The sequence below is a fragment of the Podarcis filfolensis genome, assembly GCF_964270895.1.
Source record: "Podarcis filfolensis genome assembly, chromosome: 4".
Classification (NCBI taxonomy): Eukaryota; Metazoa; Chordata; class Lepidosauria; order Squamata; family Lacertidae; genus Podarcis; species Podarcis filfolensis.
This window is the reverse complement of record NC_139607.1, coordinates 41,334,387-41,346,391: the sequence shown is the minus strand read 5'-3', so window position 1 is coordinate 41,346,391 and position 12,005 is coordinate 41,334,387. Positions and strand designations below refer to the sequence as shown.

The 12,005-nt window shown below is 37.4% G+C and overlaps 1 protein-coding gene across 3 annotated transcripts in view; it reads right to left on the bottom strand.

Moving 5' to 3' along the window:
* The window catches only part of CNKSR2 (connector enhancer of kinase suppressor of Ras 2), a 133,805-nt gene that overhangs the window by 101,495 nt on the left and 20,305 nt on the right, over positions 1-12,005 (bottom strand). For all 3 annotated transcript variants that reach the window (XM_083612261.1, XM_083612262.1, XM_083612263.1), the window contains exons 3-4: positions 10,190-10,392; positions 5,748-5,835 (exon numbers count right to left, since the gene is read on the bottom strand). In XM_083612261.1, coding sequence (XP_083468387.1) covers positions 5,748-5,835; positions 10,190-10,392 — 291 coding nt within the window. The remainder of the gene's footprint in view (positions 1-5,747; positions 5,836-10,189; positions 10,393-12,005) is intronic.

The following is a 12,005-nucleotide window of genomic DNA, read 5'->3' as shown; positions in this document are numbered from 1 at the left end:
CCTTCCCCCTCATTTACAGTAGATGCACTGCAGTAGCCAAGCAATGCACCCCCCATTGAAAACTACTTATTAATGATCTTAATATTTGAAACTGTGTATTTTTTACATATTTTGTAAGGCCCTAGATATTTCCCCTAGCATATTCCTCATTTCTTAATTATTTTTGCAACAAATAGTTATTTAGTGGGATGTTTTTTTAAAAAAAGAATTATACTTTTTTTCTCCCAGTGACCCATCTACCATTTCCAATGAATTTTACTGATATTCTTCTAATAAATATGTATTCAATGTGTTACTTGCAAAAGGAATCCTTTCTGTGCACATTGACCTCTTTCACTGATAATTTAATGAGTTACTCTCCCCCTCCCCAGTTTTACTCTGGCCTCCATAATCCGCAATATTCACCACATGTCAAAGTTTGTGTTTTATGATGAATCTCACAGATAATCTATGCTACTTTAAAATCAGTGGGAAATGGTACAGCATGAAGATTAAGGACTCACATTTCTACAAATCATTTTTATTAAAGTCTTGTTTAAAAAATGCAAATAGCTGCCAAGTTGAATGTAACTTTGTCCTATTTCTAAACAGTTTTTCACATTATTACTGATAGCCAGTACTTTTTTTTTGGGGGGGGGGGTACTCAATGATACACAGTACTAGCATCTCTTTTTGTTACTGTTAAAAAGTGTGGCACTCACTGTTACAACTTCATGGTGAGTACTGGCACCTGTTTTTCTAGAAAAAAAAGTACTGATAGCATTACCAATTAACAGCACAATCCTATGCACATTGCTCAGAAGTACATCCCACTCAGCTCAGTGAAACTTACTCCCAAGTGTGTACAGGATTGTGGTCTATTTCAACAATGAGCTCAATAGCTTTTGCTGTCTTTGGCTGTTTTAAGAATCCTAGCCTTGTTCTTATTTTTATCTTTTAAAAGTAATCTTTCTATGTACAGTATTATGGTTGGAACATACAATGAAAATAAAAAACCCTATTCTTTAACACTGTCTCTACTTTGGAAAGCAGGGTGAGTTGTTCTAATGTTATTGTTGTCTCCTTAATTATTATACCGGAAAATCAATATAGTATAGTTTCAAAAATAATAATAATAAATGAAATAACTAATGCAAGCACGCGTACACATATAAACACACACTTAAATACATTCCTCAGTGCCAAAAATAAATAAGCAAATTTAATCCTATTATTTGTTTATTTTAATTCAATAGAAACAAAAATATGCCCTAGAAATGTGAACAAACAAGTTCACAATCTTAAACTCGAAGAGCTGTCTTGAAACATAAATCCATACATGCATACAACTAGAAAATATAAATTCTCCATATTTTTAAGGTTTACAATTAAAATAATCCTCACCGTAAAGGAAAATGGAAAAAATAAGAAAATATTGGCATATCCAATGTTTCATGCAGCCACCAGGTAAAATTGCTGTATTGTTTTTCTAAATTTATGACAGCATGCTCTACTTAACAACAGCAGCAGCCATGCACAACTGTAGACACATCTAAAGCACCCATGCTCAGTCCACTAGACTAGATCCTTTTTCACCAATACAGGACAAACATAGATTATGTTTGCAAACAGCAAGTTACTATTGTTTCCTCAAAATATCCAGCTAGAGGATAATCTATCATCCACTAAGGCAAAAGTGGCACATGTCTTCAGTTCCACAAAGCTTGAGTCACTGAGAAGGCACTGGAATAATACGACCATATTCAGAGGGATAATGTTTATTCTCTCTGTTGTAGCAACTGCCATGAGCTGTGCTACATGTTATATGATTTTTTTATTGTACTTTTAAAGACATACCACAGATTACCAGTTTGGGAACCCCTGCTGTATGGTTTTGGGGAGAGCATGCAAAGATCTGCACCAGGAAGTCAATTTCCATTAAATAATGGCTCAAAGCAAAATCACAGTATACCCATTTTATCATATGGCTCAGTCTCCTTCTGAGTCTTGCAAATATATATCTACATCACACCAGTGGCGGAACTTCATTCTCCGGCACCAGGGGAGGGGGCAGAGAGCAGGTGGGGGCGGGGCTGGCATGTGTCCCAGGGGTGGGGCACGCTGCCCACAGGGGTGTGGCGTGCGTCCTGGGGGTGTGGCATGCTGCCTGCAGAGGTGTGGCACCCAGCGTGGGCAGGGGGCGCAGCTGCGATGGCACCCCACCTGGATTACGCTGCCGGGGGCGGTGCGCTCCCCCCCCACTCCTCTTCCTCTGCCAGTGCATCACATCCATTTAGCTATCCAAAGCTTCCAAACAACTAAATTTATCCAGCTTCATCTGGTACGCCAGCTGATACCCTACCTGCCTGCACCCTGTCTTGCCAGAGTGGTACATGCTCTGGTTATTTTCCACTTGGACTACAGCAGTGCGCTCTATGTGGGGCTTTCTTTGAAGGTGACTTGGAAACTACAACTAATCCAGAATGTGGCTGCCAGACTGGTGACTGGGAGTGGCTGCCAGGACCATATAACATCGATCCTAAAAGATTTACATTGGCTCCCAAGTATGCTTCTGAGCTCAATTCAAAGTGTTGGTGCTGATCTTTAAAGCCCTACATGGCTGTGGCCCGGAATACCTGAAGGAGCGTCTCCACTCCCATCGTTCAACCTGGACACTGAGATCCAGCTTTAAGTGCCTTCTGGCAGCTTCCTCATTGAGAGAATTGAGGTTACAGGAATCCAGGCAGAGGGCCTCCTCGGTAGTCACGCCCACCCTGTGGAATGCCTGCCTGTAATATGTCAAGGAAATAAACTATATGACTTTTAGAATACATCTGAAGGCAGCCCTGCATAGGGAAGGTTTTAACGTTTAATGTTTTCCTGTGTTTGATGTTTTAATTTGTTAGAAGTTACCCAGAATGGCTGGCGGCATATAAATATAAATTATTATTATCCTACCTATCTAGTTATTCCAGGACCTACCTACTTAGTTCCTCACTCCTTGTTTCTTGCTTGTCCCATGTGAATTCTACCACCGCCATAGTATTTGAAATGCAACAAACTTGTGAGAAACTGTACAGAAATGCATTACAGTAATTTTCATATATCTTTCTCTAATGAAATGAGGTGAATATGCGGGAAATAACTGAAGGCACTCACACCTACACTAAACTTAAAGATGGAAGCCTATTGCATTATCTACATAAATGTCAGCTGAAATGTCTAGCAAGTAGGTGAAGATGCCCACACAGCTGTCTCCCAGGGCAATATTCTTTCACTGTTGAAGTATGAGAAGGCACTAATAAGCATTAAGACAAATAAATGTGATCTTTAAACCACAGGAAAAGCTACTGGAAGCCTCTCTCTTTTCTACAAATGGAATTTTAAATAATTAAACTTTTAACTTATGAAAAGACCTTGACTATACATATAATTTATTATATAACTTGTGAAAAGGCTCTTGTTGCCAGGGAGATAGACTTAGGACAACCAGTGTTGCCAGGGAGATAGACTTAGGACAACCAGTTCTATGCACAATGCTTATAGAAATGGAAACCAATCAGATTTTTGTACATGCTGCTTTTCAAATATATATATAGAAACAGAAAACACAAAGCCCTTTTCCTCCACCTGAAGCAGTATGAGCAAGGGGCTTGTGGGAGCAATACGAATAAAAATAACATTTTACCACTCTGCTGTTCTGAAACCCCTAATCAACAAAAAGTAGATGAGGCTTTCAACACCTATCTGCAAGAGTGTGGAATCAACATGGGCTTTGTGATTAGATTCCAAAAGGAAGCCTTGGAAGCATTTGGATGTGAAGAAAAAACCTAATGTAGAAATCTCTCTCCCTCCCTCCCTGCATACATCTCCCTGCATACATCTTAAGGTATGTTAGGAAGCTGCAGCACTATTTTATCAGGTGAACACGTCAAGAAGAGACAATCCATGCTTTCCTAAGTACCCATATTAAGTACCAGCCTGAATGGAATGTTTCACTGACATTTTTACATAGAAAGGAGCATAGTTCAGGAGATGGCTTCAAAACACATGATCCCCTGTGCAGTATACAATTATTCACATAAAGATTTCTGTTATGGGAATTATATCAAATGTGTTGAAGAAATTATGTGCAGACATCAGTAGGAACTTTCATGTGTGGGTATTATTATTATTACTGCTATCTTGCCAAAATGGCTTCTATATATATGTATAATATGAATTGTAGGGAAAGACTTATAAAATGTATTTAACTAACAATAATTTATTGAGCTTATTTATATAGGACTATGATTGAAATAAGTATGGCAGCTCTAAAACCTTAATACATTTTGTCAAAATGCAACTATAAAGTAAATGTGTCCAAGAAGCCCCAAACCACCATATTTCTCAAGCACAGTGAACAAGTAATAATTAAACCGAGAGATCCATGCAGCAGACCCAATACATTTTATACATGCCTTCAAACATAAGAATGAATATAAGAACAATTGCATAATCCCTGCCATTATTTAATTTTATATAATCTCCATGCAGTCAAAGTGATCTTCTAAAAGTAGTCCTTCAGATAAATTCTGTCATAAATCTCAAATGCTATGAACTAAAAACAGGTATGTGATACCTTCAATATTAACTATAAATTTTGATGAAGTATGATAGTCCCCAGTTAGCATCACAACACTTCTAAATGTAAACAATAAAACATGGGTATTTAATTTAAATTGTATAATGAAAAATACACAAAATTTACAAGACAATTATTGATATTATCCTATGCAATGGAAATCTGCCTGCACAATGGGACTTCCAGTTTCCTTCTCCCACCCCTGGCATGCCCCCAAAATCTGCTCCAGAATGTCCCCCAACCTTCCAGAGCAGATTGTGTGCAGGAATGTGCAGGGGGCTGCAACAGGGGGATGAACAAGAACGCTAGCTGCATAAGAAAGCACTACTTGCACTAACTGAATCTCACCCTCTGTCCAGCCACAGCCTGTCCAGGCTGTTTGTATTATAATAAATGCATGTTCAATTAAATCAACATTACTTGTAGGTAACTTATCTCAAATAAGTAGGGGCCAACTTTGCACGTGCAGAAGCAATCTTTCAAACATGCCAAAGGGGCATGAGTAAAAATGAGACACTGACTAAAGTATAATAAAATACAGATGGGAGACAGCTATGATCATTATGGCTGATTTTTCTCCACTTTGGTCCCACTCACTTGTAATCTAATATGTTCATATGTTAGTGTTAAACTGCCTGGTGATACTGTTCCTTCTTTATATTCTTTAATAAATAGATCAACAGTGAATATTAATTCCTTCCACTCCAGAAAAGTCAAATGTGCAAATTAATAAATTGCCTTGTTATACTGTTATAGGTGAATAGCCATAAAAACAGGATACTGTTCTATATTGGGGAGGGGGATTAGATTTTTATTTAATAAATGTATATCCTGCCTTCTAAATAATTTCTCACAAAGTGGTAAATGAAACATCTCTAAGATACTGGAAATGAATTACTTAATATTAAGTAGGAATTCCAAAGAATACAAAATTTCCTGACACATTCTTCCTCTCCTCTCCCTACAAGGAAATGAACATAAAATGAAGTATTCTAAAATTACCAGGCAGGAATTGGCACTGTAGATATCTTAATTATTAAGCAAATAAAAATGGTTTGACTGTAGAGGAAACCTCTGTTTACAATATTACACAGAATGCTTCTTTTAAAATAAAATTAAACAAGATATGAAGGTGACCTCATACCTGCTGTACAATAGTTGTTAATTCAAGACAGAGCTGTATGACATTGTTCCTTGTTACAGAATAATCTGTCACAGCAGCAAAAGGTGATCTGAAAAAATGAAAAAGTTTAATAAAATGAAATCATTTTATTTCTCTTTAAGTAGTAAGTATACACAGATGACTTCAACAATAGCATTTATGAAAAACAAATATGCTACAGTTATATATAACACACCAGGCATGGGGAAACTCAGCCCTCCAAATGTTTTGAGACTACAATTCCCATCATCCCTGACCACTGGTCCTGTTAGCTAGGGATGATGGGAGTTGTAGTCCCAAAACATCTGAAGGGCCGAGTTTCCCTATGCCTATAATACACTGCTTTGAAAGCAGTTACAGTACAAGATCATTACATGTAGCCATTGCTGAAACTTATTCCTTTGAAGTGTTTTATATTCATAGGGTTCTATGACATTTTGAATTGTCAGAACGTAATAAGGGTATTAACATCCTATGGCTTTTGAAGTTTTCCAAATGGATAAAAATGGCTATCTACAATATTTGTGTATTTTGGAGAACATTGAAAGAGAAAAAATATCTTCTACCCTGTAGCTGCAACTAAATTTGAAGGGAGAAGATTGACCATACCCTCTAACCACTAGGCAAAACCGGTTAATAACCAGAAAAGAAGAAACACATTGGTCCCCAAAGAGAAAAAAAGACAACATTTGTGCAGATGCAAATTTCTCTCATGCTATTCTTTGCTACTCTAATACAACATTATTTACATCCCAAGGCAGGAATGTTGCATCATTTATTGAACTGATTTAGGCTGCACTATGAAACACAGCACTATGATTGACCTTAAATGAAAGAAATGTTTTTTTCTTCATATAAAGGGACATTGGAAATTTTAATTACACAACTTCTACTAAGAGTGAATCTTTCTGCTTATGATCCTTGAACCTGAGGGACTCATTTGTTATTTTTTACTTTTGCTACACAGATAAAAATCAGATGTGTACATGTGATAACCCTATCCCTCCCCCTCTGTAGTGCTCCTTTTGATTAAGGTTACAGACATTGACTTCTCAAGGCCACCCAGCAAACTTTGTGACTGAGTAGAGATTTTCCTTTAGATTTGTCAGCCCAAGTGCATTCTACACCTGTAACTGGAACCTGCTGCATACTAATGCAGTGCCCAATGTTCCTCTTCACTGTTGCACTGTATGCCCACCTCTGTGGTGCCCCATTCCATTATCCTATGTTTCTTCCCCCACCCCCAAACTGTCATAGTGCATTTCAAGGTCACTCAGCACATTCATTGGCTTGTTCTGGGGGGGGGGGAGTGTTCAAAAGCCTTTTTGTACTTCTGCAAAACCTCTTTTGAAAACAGAGGAGAAGAGAGAAAATGAAGATGAACATTTTAGCATGGGCACAATATTAACCACAACACATGCCAGAAACGTAGCACATTTCCCAGCCATCATCAGTTATGTCTCCTTCTGGATTTTTCTACAGCACTAACGACAATTCTACCCCATTCTGACTTGTAACTTCCATTCAAAGCACTTTAATCTTCACCATTATCTATATTATAAACTACCACAGTTGTTTGCCTTTTGAGCTTTTTAGCATGCTCTACTAGAATAAGGAAAAATGGGAAAAAAGATTTATCTCAGACAATCAGGTAAACAGTGTTTGGTTCTGGAGCTCTCATGAGTACTTTTCTATAAAATGACACAGCAGAGGATAGCTACAAAAAGAATCATGTGGAGTGAAATTCTAAGCCAGATTATTTTAAACCCTTTCATACATGACTTCCAAACTATAAAGAATTGTATATTAAGCTTGCTCAAGACTTTCTATCTCAATGATATTTTTTAAAAGACATTTCTTTGAGAAATTCCTGGTCCTATTCTTCAGGTTACGTGGTTCTCTTCTCACCCTTTAAATTTGTTTCACATGGAAATATGAAGCATTTGTAAAAATATTCTCCTGCCATCTCCCCTCACTTGTATTCAACACTAAAAGCATGGAAAGATGGAAAAAATAACAGAAATCTCAGAGGAAACAGTGAGTTGAAGGAAGGGCGAGGTGTAATGCTGCTGCCAAATGGAGCAGATTTAAATACTGCACTGAAATGGCTGTTTCAACAGGTGGACCAGGAAAGAGTGAAGTGGTCCTAAAGAAAGCGAGTAAAAAAAAAGAGAACCTTATAAATATTCATCTCATTCTTAACATACTCCACAGCGCATTAGCTTTGGAGGCTTTAGGGTTTTAGATTGGGGGAAGCATGAAGACAAAAATGAGACCACTGAAGCCAATTATGCAAAAAGAAAGCAGTATTACTTGGCATGAGAAGGAGGAAAGAACAGGATATATAAGAACAGTTAGCAACCACAGCTTCTAAAACAACTTTCTTCCACAATAGTAGGTACACAAGATGGATAACGTTACTGTCCATGGTAAATCACTTTCATTTTTGCCCTTTGGTATCTTGTTAAAATGTTGTTATTTTGAGTTTCTTGCATTGTCGTATTTTAAGATTCACACACATGATTAGTAAGGTACCATGCAGTGCACAACCTACTATTCCAAACACTGCAGCTGCTAAACTACAGTATTGGGCTCCTGATAACATATTGTAGATCAAATATCCTATTATCTTCTGAAAAACTGCAGGGTATTGAAGAGTAAATTGATACAGCATATAGCTGTATAGATCCTTTAACAATGGGATAGCAAGCTTGGGCAATGCTCTGTTACATGTGTGTCCCTACAGTGGCAAAATGTTGTTAAGTATGGGATAAAGACAGGTCAGCACTAACCAAAATGATTAATTAGCACTACTAATATGCAGTATAAAGTTACTGAGTCTTCAAGAAAAGCAATAGAGAAGACTGAGACTTCATTTGGAAGTTCATCTCTGGAGAGATAAAGAAAGACACAGAGATGCAGGTCTTTCTAATAGTAGGCCTAATGGTAAGCAGAAGCGCACACAATAAACAGGAATGTGATTCACTTCCAAATTCATCTACTCTTTCCTTGAAGACTTCCCCACTAAATATTGAGGCCATATTTAAATGAAAGAAGAATGAGCAGGCAGAGTAATCCATGCCTGGATCACATCCATATAGGATTTCTGTAACATGTTGTAAACAGGATGTTAACTGGAGTTGGGTGCTTGGAGCCTATTACCCCAATCATATCATTATCTTAGCTCTCAATTGGTTTCAGGGGATAATTCAAACTGGCAATATTTACATCTTTAATACTCTGAGCCAAATAAATATGAAGACCCACCTTGAATATACCTTTGCTTCTTTTCCCATTTTTACATTTAATAGCTACCATGGATATGTGGTTCAGAATTTCACTTCAGAGAACACAAACAATGGTACCAATGAAGTTTTTCTTTCTGGGCTAATAGTAGATTGTGGAGCCAATTTTCATCAGGATCATGGCAAGGGAAGAAAGGGTTAACCCCTCTCACCATGATTTCTCGTCCTAATGAAAATAAAATGGAATCGCATGTAACAAATTTGCCTTTATACCTAGTTAGCCCTTCATATGAGCCCTACCTACACTGCCAGTTCTTCCTTGGAAGAACATCTAGGTGTGCCTTGGAATGCAGCAGGTAGCTATAGTCTTGTGTGCTGAAGTTCCATATTTTAGGCAGTTGGCCCAAAAGGCTATCATTCCTTTGCATTTGGGGGTTTTCTGGATGGTCTATCTTTGTAGCTTTAATGTTTTTTATTTAATTTGGGGGAATGTGGATTTTCAAACTAAAAAATAAGATACATGTTTCAGTGAAATAAAAATACAAATGTTTCAATGAAACAAATAATAAGAAACAAAGTACCAAGAGCTGTCATTATTTTGCTCCTTCCTAATGGGTGAAGACATATATTCCAAATATGGCAGAAGTTCCAGTTACAGATAGGTAGCCGTGTTGGTCTGCCATAGTCAAAATAAAAAAAATTTTTCCTTCCAGTAGCACCTTAAAGACCAACTAAGTTAGTTCTTGGTATGAGCTTTCGTGTGCATGCACACTTCTTCAGATACCTGAAGTGTGCATTCACTTCTTCAGATACCTGAAGTGTTCAGGTATCTGAAGAAGTGTGCATGCACACGAAAGCTCATACCAAGAACTAACTTAGTTGGTCTTTAAGGTGCTACTGGAAGGAAATTTTTTTTTTTATTTTGACTATGGCAGAAGTTGTTTCAACATACTTTATTTGCATTCTGAGGATTTCTCTTCAGGAGAGAAAACTTGTGTTCATACAGTTTCTACCACACATGCAGATCCAGACCAAATATTGTGATAGTTCTTTTTTTTTAAGCAGGTAACTTCAACTTGTAGGTATAACTTTATAATATAGAGTTCTAACAAACAGCATATGAACATGTAGGTGAATGTGCATGACTAAAATGGTCATCCATGAAAGTCCTGAAATTACCTGTCTAGCCAAGCCAGGAGACTTTTTGCTGCTCCAATCAGATCCACCACTGAGGTAAGGAAATCATTTGGTAATTTTCTGCTGGTTCTGCCATCATAGTGACCACTTCTCCTTCTTCCAGTGATAAAGTTCTGAAGGTTTTTGGCAGACGCATTTAGCTTGTGAGAAAGTGTCTTTAGGTTTTCAGTTTCCAGTCCATAGTTCTGCATTTAAAAGAAATTGGGAAAACAGTTAGTTCTTCATCTTTATAGAAAGCACTAAAAAACCCCAAATCTAAGCATACATGGCAAACTGCTTTAAAAAGTCCTTGCATGCTTTGTTTCCAAAAAATATTGACAGACTCGGGGCAATCGGGTTGTTTCTAGGCAAACAAACAAGTGTATTTTTCTGATATCCTGTAAAGCAATTTTAAGCCTTTAATCAATTTAACCTCTCTATAGACTCGCTTTCATCTGTGTGACATAAGAAATGAACTACTCTGTCAATACAGGAAACTGAATCTTGAATCTCATGTAGACTAAACTATATCTATTAAATGCAGAAGAGATGGCCCTCCTCTTGCCAGGGGCTAACATTTTTTAAGTCCTCCAAGCCTGAAGCCAAAAGCCACATCTTTACAGCAACAAGTATGGCCATACTCATTTATAACCAACATATTCATGTTGTATAACCATGTGGGCTGCAGATGATGCAGTACTGTCTTAACTCTTACCTTCCTTTGAGTAGTTTTTATCAATGTGTGGATATTTCTAGGAAAAGCTTTCAATATGCTGTGAAGCTTATCCTTAAAATGTACTTAGTTAAGAAAACCAACTTTTTAAAAACTTTTTTTTTTTTTTTGCTATTGTTACATAATACCTACCTACACTAAATCATCTTAATCCAGATGCAGCTGTGGCTTGCACGGTGCACATGTGAGCTAGCTCATTTGTTTGAATAGATGGTTTGACTAAATGGAGCACAATCCAAGGTAGACACTCCTCACATGTGTGGAACAACCCTTACAAACAATAACTTTAATGGGTGGCATTCAATTAGGTTTCACTCACAGCCGAGCCATTTAAATTTATGAAAATGAGTAAGTTAGATCCACTGATTTCAACAGGCATACTCTGAGTACGACTTAGTTAAATCCCAACTCACGTGTGTTATGCTTTGTGGAGTTTTAAATTGTGGTTTTGTCTTATTTGATTTACTTTAAATATTTAACAAATTACAATAAAGGTGGCATTTTAAGAAAGAAAGTTAATGCTTGCAACAAAATGCTGAGTTGGAACACTGGTGCTCAACTGGGCTCTGAACCATTACCTCTTTTGCACAAGGACAACCCGCCCCCCCAGCATGTACACAGCTCATTTTTAAACTAAGGAAGGGAAAATGGGATTGCCAAATTATTTAAACATACACTATAAAAGGAACTTATTTTGTAAGTACAAATTTATTAGCTATAATATATGATAGCAATTATTATCCACAAAACTTGCTATTCGACTATAAGATCTCTGTCCAAGAAAATGAAAGTTAAGGATGCCAAAAAATGGCAGAAGAAAAGAATTGTCTCTCTCTGGGAGTATGTCTTCATTATATGGGCTCACAATTTATTCCGATTAACCTGGCAAAAGGGAGTCTAGGCTATAGCTATTATGAACAAAAAACAGCTCTGCTGGATCAGTGGACCCATCTAGTCCAATGTCCACTTCTCACAGAGACCAAACATATGCTTCTGAGGAAACCCACAAGCAGGCTTTGAGCAAAACAACACCATTACCATCTGTAGGACTCTTGGCAGCTGGTATTCAGAGACACAGTGGAGGTA